The sequence below is a fragment of the Podarcis liolepis genome (genome assembly GCF_965112155.1).
Source record: "Podarcis liolepis genome assembly, chromosome: 1".
Classification (NCBI taxonomy): domain Eukaryota; kingdom Metazoa; phylum Chordata; class Lepidosauria; order Squamata; family Lacertidae; genus Podarcis; species Podarcis liolepis.
The window spans coordinates 45927668-45945061 of NC_139554.1; the positions used below are offsets into that span (position 1 = coordinate 45927668).

The 17394-nt window shown below is 48.1% G+C and overlaps 2 protein-coding genes across 3 annotated transcripts in view; both read left to right on the top strand.

The window, feature by feature from the left end:
• The first annotated feature begins 504 nt into the window (after positions 1-504).
• Positions 505-17394, top strand: part of DPF3 (double PHD fingers 3) — a 199563-nt gene continuing 182673 nt past the window's right edge. Inside the window, exon 1 of one of the 2 annotated variants that reach the window (XM_083509424.1) lies at positions 505-590. In XM_083509424.1, coding sequence (XP_083365550.1) covers positions 559-590 — 32 coding nt within the window. In that variant the 5' untranslated portion in view covers positions 505-558. The remainder of the gene's footprint in view (positions 591-17394) is intronic. The other variant, XR_014527586.1, reaches the window with a different exon arrangement.
• Positions 12867-13409, top strand: LOC310710244 (small nuclear ribonucleoprotein F-like). Its single transcript, XM_083510985.1, has one exon. It carries the CDS (start codon positions 12940-12942, stop codon positions 13261-13263), a length of 324 nt encoding a protein of 107 aa, XP_083367111.1. The 5' UTR covers positions 12867-12939; the 3' UTR covers positions 13264-13409.

Consider the following 17394-nt stretch of genomic DNA (forward strand, 5'->3'; position numbering starts at 1 on the left):
GACCACCATGTTTTGTTTTGGGTTTTTTTAATACCCCGAACAACTAGAACGTGCAACTGCAGAAGTGAGGGTCAGCACACATGTAATTCCCCCCCCCCCCCGATTAAATGGCACGAACCCAATCCTTGCATATGAATAGTTGGAGGAGATGCTCTTCGGGAAACGAGAAGCTATGGAAACAATGAACGAACTATGTTTCACCCCCGCGCGCGCACACCCACCCCACGCTCGCCTCTGTGCGTGTGCGGTTTTGTTTGGGTTTTTTAAAGACCCAAACTATTATTAAAAACTCTTGAAACTCCCCGCTATCTAAGTTCGAGCGCCGATTGCCCCTCTGCCGCGTCGCTGCCCCTTTAAGACCTGCTCTCTTAACAGTTGCACAGAAAGGGAGTGACCTCTGGGCTTTGACAGCTCCCCTAATAACTAGCAGAACCCTGGCTCCGCCCTCGGAGTTTGATTGGGCGGCGGGCCGGTATCCACTTTCTCGATTGGCCGAGCGCTTCCCCTGAGCGAACCTTTAGAACTCCGAGACACAATATTCTGTTACATTGTAGCAAAATGGCGACTGTCATTCACAACCCCCTGAAAGCGTAAGTAGGAATCAAAAATGTACATATTCCGCGTGGTTTAAATATGAAAAAGGGCGCCTTTCCGATGCATGCTGCCAGACTGAACCGGGCGTCTCCAGACTCCCAGCTGCTCTATCCTTCCTCGCTCTTTTCTTTCCTATCTCCTCCTCTCTCTTTCTCTCTCTCTTTTTTGTGCAACACACACGAAGTCTCTCGCTCGGTAATTAATAAGAAATTGTTACGTCCGCGTCCTGCTTAATTGATTGGCGGTGATGAAAAGAAAGCGGAGTTTCTGGGCGCTGAGGCACCGGCGCCGCTCGCAGCTCTCGGGGCTTTTTCGGCTCTCGGGGACGGCAAGGTTTTGACGGATCCCCGAGGGGGTGCGTTGCACTTGACAGAGTCCTGCGCGCGGCGTCCGGGCTGCCTTTGCAGCGCTGTCAGCGTCCAGCACAGAAAGATCGATTGGTGGGAACCGGGCAAACAAGGACTGGCTTGGAAAACGCTCGGGTTGCAGTTTCGGGAGTTGTTTCCCCCCCTGTTTGCAGTTCGGGGATGGCTTGAAAGCTGCGGGAGGGAAGGAGTTTGAGTCGCCAGCGTTTGGCTGGCTCGTTGTTGGCAAAAGGGCAGCACGGATCTTTTCATGGCAGGACAGTAGGGACATATTAGCCATTACACTTGTATGTGTGTGTGTATGGGGAGAGAGAGACCGACTTGTTCTAGATGAATGACTCGGGTTGGTGGCTGGTTGCTTTTGATAAAGCGCAGGAAGTCCGGCGATCTGCTTTGCATACCGTTCGAGATATATATATATTTTTCGCTTTTAAAAGTAGAGGATGCCGGAGCTCGATTCTGGAATGCATCCACTCGGTGGACGCCGCCAGGGTGCAATTGGGGGTGAAATCTGGCTGCTCTCCAGATCATCCAGAAAGCCCCGGTGTGCAGGTTCTGGGGGCAGCCCTACTACGTCGGGGGCGGGGTGCGTGTGCGTCTTCCTAACCCTGGTGGTTAAAGGCGGGTAGTTTTCTTCGGAACCTCCCCGGTTTTTCCTTCTGGTCTGCAGCACACACAGCCAGCTTAATCCCTCCAGGCATTAAAGGGAGAGCGGGATTTGGCAGCGCGACTGGGGATGGCGGGGCTTTGCCTTAACCTTTTCAGGGTTACTTCTGCGCTCGAAGGAACCGGCGCTCAGCTGCAACGGGGACTGGATCGGATCAGGGATCCTGGCGTGGTAGTGGCGAAGGGGAGGGAAGCCCCTTTGGGGCTGCTTCGCTACCACTCGCTGAAGTTATCCGGCACGGGGTCCTGCCGCCTTTCAGCCTTCCTTCCTCCGATCGGGGAAAAACACACACACTTCGGAGGGGTGTTCCGGGGATACTCGCTGATGTGAATGGATGGGAGGAGGGGAGAGTAAACCCGAGGAAGATGCAGCCTTAATTTGGGACGTCGGTGGGGGTTGGGGAGAGAGGATACACGGCGAGCTGTCATATTTAAATAACTGACATCTCCCCTCCCCCCTTTCCCTTTCTGGAATGAAATATTTGCATAATGAGACCCTTTCCTTTAGTGAATTCTAAGCAGGACCGTCAGGGAAGCGGCAGCTGCGATTTTCAGATCATTAGCGAGCGATCCCCTTCCTGCGTTGGTGAGGGAGGAGAGTGCGGGGCCACACAAAAGTCGGTGGCCAAAAGCGGGTGGACGATGCAGCTTCCCAGCAAAGTTTAAAAACACCGTATTTGTCACATCCGTATCTCGCCCTTCCTCCGAGTGGCTCGGGGCGGCGCACGTGGTTTTTATGAAAATAGATTGCTAAAAAAAAATCCTCATAGCAAACCTGAGAGCTAGGTAAGATTAGAGCAGACGGTGAGCTTCGTGACCGTAGGAGCCAACTCCTCAGAGGCCGAGGTCTCTTCGCCCCCCCCCATTTGAGGGGGCCGCCCCCCAAGTTGATGGGCATTGCCATGCAAATGGTGTGCGTGAGCTGCATCTTGTGATCGATTATACGGGGTGGGGGTTACCCCCCGCAATATTTTATTCAAGTTGGCACCCCTGTTCGTGACTACTGAGGGCTGATCCAGTATGCGCTTACATCTTGTGGAAGGGAGCTGGAGTTATGCTCGCTTGGAGTCGCACGTGTTACGTCGGTTTCAGGGGGTCGAGGTCGCTCAGTCCTCCCTGCTGAAACCCCCAAATGCAGCAGTTAGTGGCCGCCTTGACAGCTCAGCCACCCCTGCCCCCTACTGCCTGCGCGGTCCCGATGCAACCCTTGCACCTGAGTCAGCCCAGTATTTGACTCCTGCTTGCACAGATCCGCTGGGAGAGCAGCACCACTCGCGGGCATGTTTACTCGGAAGTAAGCCCCGATGGCCATAGGCTTGGCGAAGCCCACAGCCACCAGCACGAAGCCATAAAGGCTGAGTGGAAGTTTCTTTTCGAGGAGCCACTTCCGGAGGGGCTCCCTCGAAGGAAGGGCAATATTTTCATCGCGAGCCTGGAAGGGGGCGGGAGGCGCGTGGGGGGTGGATCCGGAGTCGGGCCTCGCTGACATCATTGGTGCAAACGAAGCGTGTGCGCCCGGCGAAGTAGCAGAAGTGGGAAGCCGCTCCTCGCGCGGCGCTATTAAATTTCTTCGCGCCCAGCAACCTTGTGCATCAATCATTTCCTGCCCCTCCACGTGACCCGTTGGGAGCCCTTTGCTGCCCGCCGATGAATTCATCTTGCGGCCCCGAGTTCGCCCCCCGCCGACTCTCTCCCGCTCTTTTAAAGGGGCAGAACCAGGCTTTTAATATAATTAGCCCTCTCCTCTCCTTTCAACACCGCCCCCCCCCGCGCGGGGGTGATCGGAAAGGAAACAATAGGCAGCGCGCGGACCAAAGATGCTTTCCTAGGAATGGGTGTGTGTGTGTGTGTGTGTGTGTGTGGCGTTACTGTCCATTTTCCAGATTCACAACTTGCGCCGTTTTTAGTGCGCGTTAGTTAAACGCAGTTAAATACTGTAGAACGTTTCTTTCTTCTGGAAAAGTTGCTCATCAGGATAAACCGTATAAATATATATCGGCCATATAAATATACATCGCGCCAGCTTATGAGGGGAGGGCAAAGGCAGTTAAGACACATAAGGGGGGGGGCAGAGGGGGGGTCGCATCGCGCTGCGTCTCAGCCCCGGTGTGTCCTTCCTTCCTGACAATGAAAGGGAGCCGAGCATCCCCTGCATTTTGATTGTGATGTCTCAAAACAACTGGCGTCCCCGTCTCCCCTGGCAAAGAAACTGGCCTCGAAAAGGTTTTCCTGGTCACCATCGGTATCGCTCGACCTCCCAAATCAACGGCCCCTTAAACTCTTTGTATCCTTGGTGTATAACAATCCCTTCGTTTTCAGTCTAACACCGAACTAGGCAGCGCTATTAATTCCACGTGGGGAATATAAAGTACTGCATTTCCAGTCCCGCCGGATACTCGGAAGAAATACTTTGAAGTTCCCAACTGGAGGCACTGGGGGCCCTTTTCTGTTTGTTTTCAATTTCACAGTGCTCTCCTCCTCCTCCTCCTCCTCCTTTCCTACAATAGCGATGCCTCCGCAGATCCTTTTGGGTGGCTCCGGCGCTTCTCCGCTTTCCCTCCCTCTCTTCTGGGATTCAGCCAATGGTGTGACTGCCCATTGTGTTGTTTCTCCCGCTGAACACCTTGTTTGCCCACACGGTGCGAAGAGGCAGGGAGCATCTAGAGGGCTGGAAGGCTGGGATTCCTGAACCTGGGCTGTAGGGGGTGGGGGGTGGGGAGGCTAAGAATGGGCAAATGCCTACCTTGGATAAAGATGGACTACCTACCTGTTCTTGTCTGAATTGGAAAAAATAGACTCCTCAAGGGAGGCTTATTTCTGGTGGTGAAGGCGGTAATATGTGAGACAGTTTGTGCAACCCTCTCCTCCCTCCCTTTTGACCCCAAATCTCTGTTGACCCTCCTTTATTCACCTTCTATTTTTCCCTTTTCCTTTCTGGGCCTGCCTTTGATCAAGAAAGGGAAGCTGGCGCTATCTGGACAAAACTTGCAGGATCAAGCAGCCATAAACAACTGAAACTTTTTACATTTGCTTGTTTTGGAAACTTATTGTCTGTCTGTCTGTCTGTCTGTCTGTCTGTCTGTCTGTCTGTCTGCCTGCCTGCCTGCCTGCAGTAGGGTGTCTCTCTCCACCCTGTATTTGCCTGCCATTGCCTTATTTTAACACCCTGGAGGGCGGGGATTAAATGATGTTCTTATCACTGCCTGTATTTGGATTCTGCAGTGTCTTCTGTTGGTTGTCTGTTGATGGTTGTTGATATTGACCTCATAGTGGACAGTTGGGACAGTTGGCATCCACCTGCCTCAGGAGACAATGGAGGAGTGTGCCTTTGGGACTAAAGTCAAACTGTTGAAAGGCTGCAGGAGCCTGCTGTGGAGACCAATATGGGAGAGACATGCATTGTTGCAGCTGCTGCAGCTGCAACATGGTATTTCTTCTCTCTGCGCTCCTCCCAGCAGTCATTCCTCCTCTGGTCACTACTATACATACACAACCTGTTTGTCTCCAGGCCCTGTGGCCACCTGAAGTCTGAAGAGATGTCCTTGCTCATGCAAGACATAATTTGTCCCCCAGCTCATCTTCATCCCTGGATAACTCACCTTCTTTCTTCCTCCCAGCAATCTCCTGCGGTTCCTGCTCATGAGAAGTGCTAAGAAAGTTTTATAGAATTCCCCTCTGTTCCTGCTGTACTACCAGGGGTCAGTGCCCGAGGCTACGTACATGCCATACATTTAAAGCACATGACTCTTCTCAAAGAATCCTGGGGATTGTAGCTTTTTGAGGGGTAAACTACACTTCCCAGGATTCTTTGGGGGAAGACATGTATGGTCCGTAGGCAGCCTCACCAATGCAATCTTCCTCCTGGTTGGTGATCTCCATTCTGATCTCATTGGGAGAGAGAATCAGCCTCCAATGTAAACAAACAACCACAAAATGAATGATGGTTCACTTTCATAGGCTCCACTCTTTACAATTTCCCCAGTATTCCCTTGGGAATGCCAGCATAAACGTTGCTTGCACTAGGGAATTCCCACCCTTTTCCTCCCCTACAGGCCTATGCTACCTTCCAAAAACCTCTCCTCAGTTAAGTCAGGGGTCCTTAGTAAAGGGCTGGGATGTGGAGCAGGGTATTGCTCTCCTCTGCTGACCAAAGATGCTTTTGCCTGATTGCAGACTATTCCACACCCCATCTCCCATAGTGCTCTGTCCCACATTCCAGCCTACAATGAGCATCCCATGAACACTGGAAGTGGCCTTTTGAGGGTAGCAGGAGCCGAGAGTGGGGAGACAGGTCGAGAGTTCACTGGGGCAAGTGTCCCTTCTGGTCATACTAGCAGAACTGGGTACAACTCAGTGTTTATGTGGAATACATATATATGTGTACCAACACACACACACCAAATTTGGGATAACATGTCATGCACCTGACAAAATGGAGCATAGCACATGAAAGCTTAAGCCACAATATATCTGCTAGTCCTTACGGTGCCCTGAGAGTCCTCTTGTGTGTGTGCTGATGAAATCAGCAGCCATCATGTGCTTAGTAACTAACATGCCTCAAACTATTGCCAGGCTTAACAGGCCTGAAAACAAAGAATAAAAAAGAAGAATGTAGTCACACAGAAGTGTCCAAGCCAGCCTGGACTAGTTCATTTGCATGGAGGTGGCTGCTGTGTGTCTGAACCAAGCCTGAGGAGTCTCATTGGTGAAGGAAACAAAAAGACCCCCTAAATATGATCATGTCTTGATCTAAACCTGCACTGTGATGAAGTACAGATGAAGATAATTGTACTTTTAAAAAAACAAACAAACAAAAAACCACTGGAGTTTAATAGCTACCTGCTTGCTGGTTCAAAAACACAAGTCTGGCATTGAGTAGTCCTTTCAGCAGATGTTAATCATTAAAAAAAATAGAGTCTTGAGGCTTAAATCTATGGAGCAATGTGCCAGCAGAGATGCAGCTGGGATGGAGAATAACAGCACATTGTCGCAATCTGATGGTGGTCATGAGCCAATCCAAAATATTATGCTAAAGCAACAGCTCTGCTGTGTTAGCAATTATGCAAGTGACAATTGCCACTGTTTAATGTAAGCAGATGGGGCTCATGGGGCTTGCCAAACTGGGAGGGTAGCCCATCTAGGAGAAGGAAAACTCTGATCCCAAACCTCTGCTGCCCTGCACGCTATCTGCAGGAGAAGAAAAGATTAAGGAGTAAACCCTTCACAAATCTGGTCCCTAAGACGCTTGGTTGGATGGCGTATTGTATGCTTCCTTCTGACAACAACTGCAACCAAGCTGATGCCAAACATATTGCTCTGCTTTCTTTGGACCACTTGAAGAAGGCTGAGTGGGGGTCCTATTGTCTGGGCAGCCCAGGACTTCCATCCACACTGCCCAGGCTTGTACATTGGGGAGGTCAATTCAGTGATGCTACCCAATGGTTTGACTTCACTCCCGTGCTGCCCCATTCCAGCCCTTTCTGTGACATTTTTATGACATTTTGGGACTACTTCCAGGTTCAGTGCTATGCATGTGTGATTGCGCGTCATTTGGATGTGCCTAAATTGGTCATTGCCTGTATTAAATTTCTATACCGCCCTTCATCCAAGGATCACATGGCAGTTCATGATATAAAAACACAAAAATACATAACATAGTAACGAACAAAAACAATATCCCCACCCCACATTGATGATAAAATTAGTCAATGGCCTGGGAGAAGAGAAATGTTTTCCCCCACCGCTTAAATATATGTAACAAAGGCTCCAGGCAACCCTCACTGGTCCAACAAGGCTCTTCTTACATTCTTAACTTCTGTGGCTCTCGACATTTAGAAATGCTTTTTGAAATGCATCCCACTTATAATTTGTTTCAGAAGCAAAACCATCCTAATCAGTAAAGCTCTGTCATCCTTGTATCTTTGACCTCTTGGAAAAGTGTTGGATAAATATAGCTGCAAGATATGTGAGTGGATGTGGATGCTGAACGAAATGGGCTAGAGATAGGAAATGAGAACTGCTATGAGCTGGGGGAAGGGTGTGCTACTGGGGGATCTGGAAAATGACAGGTTCCCCTTTTATTTAGTTGCATGAATGACTTGATTAGTTGCTTAAAGGTAAAGGGACCCCGACCATTAGGTCCAGTCGTGACTGACTCTGGGGTTGCAGCGCTCATCTCACTTTATTGGCTGAGGGAGCCGGTGTACAGCTTCTGGGTCATGTGGCCAGCATGACTAAGCCGCTTCTGGCAAACCAGAGCAGCGCACAGAAACGCCGTTTACCTTCTCGCCAGAGCGGTACCTATTTATCTACTTGCACTTTGACGTGCTTTCAAACTGCTAGGTTGGCAGGAGCTGGGACCGAGCAATGGGAGCTCACCCTGTCGCGGGGATTCAAACCGCTGGCCTTCTGATCGGCAAGTCCTAGGCTCTGGTTTAACCCACAGTGCCACCTGCATCCCTGATTAGTTGCTTAGTGCTTTTGTAATTTGTTTCCTCAAAATTCAAGTCTTGCACAGCCCATCGATGGAGTTGGTGTCATAAATTTGTCATGGGGTGGGAAAGGAATTTCTCAAAGCCTCTACATTTGTTTATACATACTGTATTCTCCCCCCCCCCCCGCCCCAAAGCCCCAATAATAGGCTTGGATGGGAATAACATTCAAGGGACATGGAAATCAAAATTGTTGCAAGAATTCTAAGCTACAAATCCTCCCTATTTGTTGGGGTGTTAGAGGAAAGGATTTTCATAGTAATGGGGAACATATTTGGGGAAAGTTTTCGAATTGTGTTAAATGGGTTCCACATTCAATCTTTTTCAAAGAAAGTCTGCAGAAATAATGGGTTCTTGCACTTAAGTATGACTAAAATCAATGGGACAAGGTAACTTCTGGTGAGACTGTCTCAACAATTTCAATGAGATTTAAGTACAATGTAACATTCTGAGGGTATTATGAGATGAAGTGGGCTTTCCACATTGCACACTTATCCTGGGAGATAAATCACAATGGATTATTAAGCAATGGACTCTAGATTTTATCAGTCTGTGTTCTGATCACATGTTTGCAATCTAGGCATGTGGTTTTGTGAGTGTTTTGATGTATGTTGTTAGTTACCCTACACTTTCTAATTCAGTTTCTGGTCATTCGACTGCTGCTTCAGTGAGGTCTGGAGACAACATCCGGGCAGTATAACCAGCTTGAGCAATTTGCTTTCTTTATCAATCCTTTAATAGTGCAGCGAGCAAGTTATGAAATAGGACTGCCTAATAACAATTCACACGTCACATTGTACACTCCTTTGTGATAATCACAGGGTGTTCTATTCGGAACAGAAACATGTGAACAACTCATAGGCTAAACTAGTAGAAACAACACCAAACCAATATTAATCAGAAACAAGCAAGTATTGTGGGGTTGCATAGGGCAGGTATCTTCAACTTTTCCAGGGCCCAAACATGCATTTGGGGATCCATTTCTTAATCTTTTACCATATATTTGCATGGTGGTAGTGCTTCTACAGTGACCCGCTTTGAATCAGGTCAAGCCATGACCCACCAGTTGAAGACCAGTGGCAGAGGTTTTCAACCTTTCTGAGTCCACGGCTCCCTTGACCAACTCCTTTGGTGCCCCTGTGGGGCTAAGGAGCCCAGCTATGTCACCCCTTGCCTACGGAGCTGGCAGCGTCTCACCCTTTTCCTAACACCCTCCCTCGTGGAGTGTTCACTCAGCCTCCTCTCCACTCCCCTCTCTTTGGGAGACTTCCGGGCAGCTGCTGCTGCTGCCACCCCTGGTCTCTGAGCTGCCACCCCATCCCTTCCAGAGGCACCATTTGCCTGCAGAGCTAGTAGCCAGAGCTGCTGCAATAAACAGCTGTGCAAACTTTGGGGAAGCCAGATGCGAAAGGGCATCAGAGGAGGGGGAGGGAAGGAAAGAGGGACAGAGGCCAGTGCTGCCTGCGGCACCCCTTGACCATCATTCAAGGCACCCCAGGGTGCCACAGGACACTGGTTGAAAACCACTTGCATAGTGTATGCTATCAGAGGAAGAGAGTGAGAGTTTGTGGGAGAGGTTAGAGGACTACTTATTGAAATCCAAACTGATTTGTGCTTGTGGTGTTATATGGGCAGTTATAAATAAAGAAGAGTTTGGATTTGATGTCCTGCTTTATCACTACCTGAAGGAGTCTCAAAGCGGCTAACAATCTCCTTTTCCTTCCTCCCCCACAAAAAACACTCTGTGGGGTGAGTGGGTCTGAGAGACTTCAGAGAAGTGTGACTAGCCCAAGGTCACCCAGCAGCTGCATGTGGAGGAGCAGAGACGCGAACCCGGTTCACCAGATTACGAGTCTACCGCTCTTAACCACTACACCACACTGGCTCTCATACTTTCAATAGCATTGGCTCTTGGGTGGGGGGCATACTGCTTTGTTTGCAATAGGTGTATGTCCTGTAGTTTCCTGCTAACATCCTGTAACTTTTAATATCCCAAATGTTCCGAGGTTATGGTTTCTTTCTCTCCCTCCAGACTGCAATAATGCGGTGACATTAGGGAAGCATCCAAAGCCACAACTCTGTCCAGGAGGCCACAGTGCGCTCGCTACCTGTGTGATGAATAACTAACCAATTCCATTAGTTTTCTCTGCTGGAACTGTTTGAGGAGCACAAGTTGTAACACGGTAGTAGCCTTCTGATCCCAGAACAAGAGAAGTGGGATGGCGTAGAAAAGCAATAGTTTATTTTCCTTTTGAATGAGAACATAACAAAGGAGAAGCATGTTGTAATCAAATTTTAAATAGTTCTCTCTTAAACCACTGCAAGAAGCCCTGGTCAGGAATTTTTCATGACATGGTTTATAGCCTAAAAGAGCCTGTTCGAGCCACAGATTCCAAGCCAATGGCCTCAAGGAAGGATTTAATTTAGTGTCTCTGAAGTTTTTGGCATGGCCTCCAATACACCAATTCTCCCCTCATATGGGAATAGCTGATGAAGTTCAGCAAAATGCATCTTAGGTCACACTTTCCCTGGCTGGGTGTTGTAATGTAAGCAAAATACAACTTCAGCCGCTGTGAATCATTTGATGGCATGTTCAGCAGTGCCCAGAACTGTTGCATCTTGGCAGAGAATGAGATGACAAATTCCACAGCCGTATGGTGTGAATGTAATCACAACAGGGTGTTTCCACGGAATCTTGACTGGTTTCTTATGGCACTTGCTCCTCAGGCAACTCTTTTGGGGTGTTACTGACGTGGGCTGCTTCACCCAATTATTTATATTTCATCAAAAGCTGGTGTTCAATGTTATATTTTTTAATTCTGCAGAGTCTAGTTACAGGGCGTGCCAATTCTTCACTGAACGGAGGTACTAAAACAAAATGGTTTTATCTTTATTCAGTTTATGGGATCAATGTTGCGAAAGATCCCAGTTTGCTAAGGACTGCTTAGCCTTGCTTCCTATAAGTAACCCAACTGAAATAAATGGGAATTATAGCCAACATTTTGCAGGATGAAGGGCAAATAATAATTCACTTCTAGCAATGGAAGTAATACAGCTCACCTTGCTGCTCTTCAGTGGCGTAGCGTGGGGGGTGCAGGGGGTGCCGGCCGCACCGGGCGCAACATCTGGGGGGGCGCTCGCACTCACAGCTCTCTGCCCCTACCTGGCTCACTCACTCTCTCTCACTGCAGTGCTGGCTGTGCAAATCCAATCCGAGCCGCTGGGTCGCCGCCCACTGTGGAGGGGGTGGGTGCCAGGCGTGCGGTGCGGAGAGAGAGCGAGGGACTATCTGGGGGAGGGACAGTGCAGCGGCCGCCCAGCGCAGCGCTGAGCGCGGGAGAGAACCACACCAGACCAGACCAGGCAGCAGCAAGAAGAAGCTGGCAGGGGCGGCAGGTTAGGGGTTAGGGGGCGCAAATTACTTGCCTTGCCCCGGGTGCTGACAACCCACGCTACACCGTTGCCGCTCTTACATAGATCTGTTGGTCTCACCTGCACTAAATATTGAAATATTATGCTAAAAGCTTAATTGCCTAATATTGATTATAACTTGCATTACACCCCCCCCCCTTGTTGTCTCAATTCCAGATTTATTATTATTTCTGGGTTGGCAGAGCCTGTAACCTGAAGCGTCTGTAACCTGAGGTACCACTCTATTCTATTCCTGGGTCGGTTTTATCTGAGAGATTGACAATGGGCTGCTTAACAACCAGAGAGTTTCTTTTTCCTGGTCACCTGGTTATAACCCAGCATGCCATTTTGCAAATCAGGGGGCTTCCCTTAAGGCATTACCTAGTTCCAGAAATAGCTATTGGGTGGCTGCTTGTGACTGGGGCCTTATGCATTTGGCATTGTACCCCACTTTACAGAGACTGAGAGTGATTCTTGTGGTGGTTGAAAGAGGCGCAGCCCCATCAGCTGATGTTTCAGCTCATTACCACCTGAAGAACAGAAATCTTCTACAAGCATTTAGTCTTGGGGAATATTTCTAGCCAGAGGTTAGTAACTAATCATGAAAAATATCTATTGTTATCGTGATGACAGACTTCTTCCTCCTGCCCTCCAATGTATATTCCAAAACACTATGTTCCAAAGGCTAACTAACAGCACAATCCTAACCATGTCTACTTAGAATTAGGCCCTATTGAATTCTTGGGCTTACTCACAGGAAAGTGTGGTTTGGACTGCCGCTTAAGAGGAGCTTCGCTTGATGTTATTGTCATTGGCTTAGCTGCTTGGACACCGAGTGGCAGGCCCAGGGAAGGAGAAGACTGCAAAAAGAAAAGAAGCAAGAAGTTGCCTGGAAAAGGCAGGAGGGGAGTGGTTCATCCACAGGCCTGAGGGAAAGCCAGTGAGAGGAGACAGAGGCAAACTACACACAAATGTGAGGAAGCCCTGGTAGCAGGTGCTAGAAGAAGAAGAAGAAGAAGAAGAAGAAGAAGAGGCAGCAGCCTTTGGAGGTTCTGGTTTTCAGCCAGAAAAGGGGAAGGGGATGGTACAAAGATGTACTTAACCCTTTCCCTAAATAACCCCCCCTGCCAACTACCTATTTCTACAGGGTCGCTGTTAGGTTTACAAAACACTAACAGCGTGTGCTTCCGGCAGCCAGTGTAGGAGCATAGCTGTCAACGTTTCCCTTTTTTAAAGGGAAATTCCCTTATTCCAAATAGGATTCCTCGCAAGAAAAGGGAAAAGGTGACAGCTATGTGTAGGGGTCACACTGGTACCTGTGATACCAGCATTCAAATCCTCATAAAGCTCACATGGTGGCCTGCGAGTAAATTTTTTGTTGCCGCAGCCGCCCTTAGGTTGGTCTGGTTGCTATGAGTCTGCCTCTCAACCCAAAGCCCTTCCTAAACGGGCTGACTGGGAAGCCAGTGATGGTGAAGCTGAAGTGGGGGATGAAATACAAAGGCTACCTCGTCTACATCGATGGCTACATAAACATGCAGCTTGCCAATACAGAAGAATATATTGATGGTGCATTATCTGGACACCTTGGTGAAGTTCTGATAAGGTGCAATAATGTCCTTTATATAAGGGGTGTGGAAGAAGAAGAAGAAGAAGAAGAAGAAGAAGAAGAAGAAGAAGAAGAAGAAGAAGAAGAAGAAGGAGGAGGAGGAGGAGGAGGAGAAATGAGAGAATAACTATTTTGGGGGGAAAGTTGTTGTTGTTTTTTAACGGTGCTAAGAAATTTAGTTGTCCGGTTTTGTTTGTTTGCTTTTTGAAGGTTTTGTTAAGTAACATTTTTTATGGCCAAAAAATAAACATTGTTATGGAAGAAAAAATAAAAAATAAAGCTCATGTGGTGATCTTTAGCTAGTCAATGTCTTGAAGCCAAACCTACTACCTGAGAGTCAGTGTGGTGTAGTGGTTAAGAGCGGTAGTCTCGTTATCTGGGGAACCGGGTTCGTGTCTCCGCTCCTCCACATGCAGCTGCTGGGTGACCTTGGGCCAGTCACACTTCTTTGAAGTCTCTCAGCCCCACTCACCTCACAGAGTGTTTGTTGTGGGGGAGGAAGGGAAAGGAGAATGTTAGCCGCTTTGAGACTCCTGAAGGGGAGAGAAAGGCGGGATATCAAATCCAAACTCTTCTTCTTCTTCTTCTTCTTGTTGTGAGGATAAAATGAAGAGGGTAGAATCATGCAGGGCACCCTGGGCACCTTGGAAGAAAGGTGGGAATGTAAAGAACAAAGAAAACAAATGAAGAAGCACACAGAACTCCATGGGCAAGGGAATTCTGAACAGAAAAAGAGTCACCAGGGAAAGGGATAAGCACATGTGTGTGTGTGTGTTTGTGTGCGCGCACACACCCACCCACTACACCTCCACTCAGAAATTGCACCCTCCTGAGAGGGGAAGGAAATTGCACAGAGAAGCTGGGTACATGTTCAGAAGCTGCAGATGTGAGAGAAGCCCACTGAATTTAAATAACCACCCACATTTTTGGCTCTTGGCCTCTATCCAGCTTGCATTTGCATAGATCGAGTTGCTGTTAGTGGCACAGGAGCCAGGGCCAGTGAATAAGCTGGCAACCCTGTCAGCCCTCCACATTTTATGCTTTGAAGAACTAATTGGTTTGGTCAGCTGAGAGCAAATTCTGTGTCTAGTGCTATCCGTCAGCTTCATGTGAATGAACTAGTGAATAGCATGTAATTTAATAGTCACAGATGATGGAAACTTGGACTACAAGATCTGTTTCCTGATTAGTCACTGCCAGTTCATATCCCATCAGTGCGTATGTGAAGTTTGATTGTTTTGTCCTAATGTGCATAACATTATGCTGACATGTTTGTCATTTTGTTGCCCGTTCACCCACTTTTGGAAATTATTTTGGAGGCCTTTGAGGTCTGTTTGGGTTTTCACAATCCTGAATAATACAGCAGCATCTGCATAACTGGCTACCTTACAGCTCACCCCTGACGGCCGCTTTTTTGTGAATAAAGAAAACAGCACCAAGCTCTCCTCTGTTTTCGTTTTATTCATTTGTAGTAAATGACTTCCATTCATTTGCTATGTTAAATTTGAAATTCTGTCTCTCATCTCTTAACAATTTCCCTGTAATTGGCCCTAATATTTGGATTTTTTATTCCTTCTGGTATCCATGCCACTTCTTCGCTTGTATTACAACAGCTTATCAAAACCTTGCTTTCTTTGTCCAAGACTGATTTCCTTTTACTTCACTGATATCTTGTAACTCCCCATTCCCCAGATTATAAACCATTGGGCAGGACTCATTGAGTTTTTCCTTTGGAAAGCATCTAATTGTAGGCATCATTTAAATCATGAGTGGGAACATTTTCCAGCCCTAAGGCCACATATTTACCTTCTGGGAAACTTATTGAGGACCATATATGAGTGGTGGGCGGGGTCAGAGAAGTGCCAGATTTACATATAAGCTAAACAAGCTATAGCTTAGGGCCCCACTCTCTTGGGGCCCCCCAAAAAATTTAAAGGAAAAAAACCTGGATACACATTTCCAAAATATAAGATAAAAAACAAACAAATAAAACCTACATACAGCAGCAGTGTTTTGTGCTGTGTAGGCTCCTATGATGTAAGTAATGGGCCCCGCCTGCTAGCCTGCTCCCTAAAATATCACATATTTTGTTATGTGCAAATGGCTTTAGATACCTATTAGGTCCATAAATTACCATATAGCATATATTCAACACAAAAAAACCAGCAACAATTTGTTGTTGACAAAGGGCAGCTGGACATATGAAGGGCCCCTTTACCTTCAGTAGATTAGGGCCTCATCAAACCTAAATCCGGCCCTACGTCAGAGGCAAAAATAGATGGATCAACATTATTATTTTTTAAAGCATGTTCAGTAGGGTAGTTTTACACATGCTAACACTCACCCCCCTCTCCTCGGTCCAGATAAGCAAGAGGCAACATCAGAGTTCAAGGATACATTCCAGCTACACAAAAATGCTTGGTGGTTGCAGCAGGACCAACGAGGAATGAGGCCTAGGGAGAGCTCACAGGAGAAGCCTGAGAGGGTGCATGAACCTCCGTGGCCTCAGGTTCCCCACCTCTGATTTAAACATTGCCACAGAGATTTCTGTGATCTCATGGCAGGACTTTTGGAAACTCCTTCCATTGCAGAAATTGCTTGCAAACTGCGGCTGTCTGGCATTTCTCTATATGCTTTATATGCATGGCAGCATTTTTCCATGTGATTTTGTGCAACAATGACATCTTCTCCATGAAATGGTACGCAGGACCATATGCGTAAAAGCTGCCTTATTCTGAGTCCAGATTATTGCTCCATCTAGTTCAGTATTGTCTACACTGACTGGCAGCAGCTCTCCAGGGTTTCAGTCTTCCCAGCACCCTCCGGATATGCCAGGGATTTAACCCGGGACCTTTTGCATGCAAAGCAGATGAGCTAAGCAGCCTTAACCCCCAGAAGGTTCCAAATGTTCCTTTCGAATGCTGCAGTGGGGCCTTGTTTGAGAGAGAGACCCAGAGGGAAGAAATGTTGGGCAGAGAGCGCGTACACTCCTGCCCCACTGCTTATCAGCTATAAATTCCCCTCTCCCCAAACTGCTTTCCACAAGTTGCATGGAACCTATATTTAGCCTCAGAGCTTTTATTCTTTCCCTGTGCCCGCAGAGCCCTCTGTGTGGCACCATTTTGGGTAGCATATACTTGCAAGAGCATGCTCAAGGATGCATGGTGTGAATAACAAGCTGCTATGGCTGTGGAAGAGAGAGATCAATCAGATTCAGTGAGGGCTACTTCTACTTCCTGTATATTAGCACTGTGGGAAATTGGTAGATTTGGCAAGTGTCTCTTCTGACTTTGAATCAGCAGGTGTCAACAACTTAGATATACTTAAAACTATAAGATGATTGTTTTTAGACTCTGGACTGAATGATCTTATGCGCCTATTCCCACCAGTCTTTAGATGGTAATGTGCACTGTTCTACTTACTTCAAAATTGGTAAGTCAGCCCTGCTGCTCATTCTACCGACGGGGGCCCTGAACCGTGCCTGAAAGTCCTGCCCTGATGGCACCCGCTGTATTTGCATGGAGTCAGGGTGGTGAGCAGAGCTAAGAGTTTGAATCAGGAGTCAAGCAAGGGTGCTGTGAAGTTTGTGTGTGCCTCAGATTCCTGCTAAAATAAGAAAGCTTTAAAGGAGGGGAGCAAACTCTGTCTGGTGTTGACACGGACTAAGTCAGGATTGGTCAACCTTGTGTGCCAGGGGGTGTGATGTGCATCCCAGAGGCGTGGCCCACACTGCCACCAGTGGGGGCGTGGCTCCCAGCACCAGGGGGGCTCAGCCTCAATGGCACCCCACTGGGATCGTGCCGCCGGGGGTGGTGTGCTCCCCCCCCATCCCTGTTCCTCTGCCAGTGTATAGTGCATGTGTGCAGACGTTGGGTATTGCACCCCTTTTATGCCGTTTTCTCACACCCCCCTAGTTTTGAAAATATATTTGTGGTCCTTTCTGCATGCTGGCTCTATAGTAACAGCCAGCCAGGCTGCCTTCACCTTAATGTAGTGTCACCATTCACTCAGTGAGCAGCAACTAGTCTGCATCTGGCTGCACCAGTCCCTGATAGGGACCCTCCAACTCCAGCCAAGGTAAAAAGTAAAGGACCCCAGGGCAGTTAAGTCCAGTCAAAGGTGACTATGGGGTTGTGGTGCTCATATCGCATAAAACGAGGGAGCTGGGGTTTGTCCACAGACAGTTTTCCGGGTTATGTGACCAGCATGACTAAACCACATCTGGCACAACGGAACACCATGACAGAAGCCACATGAT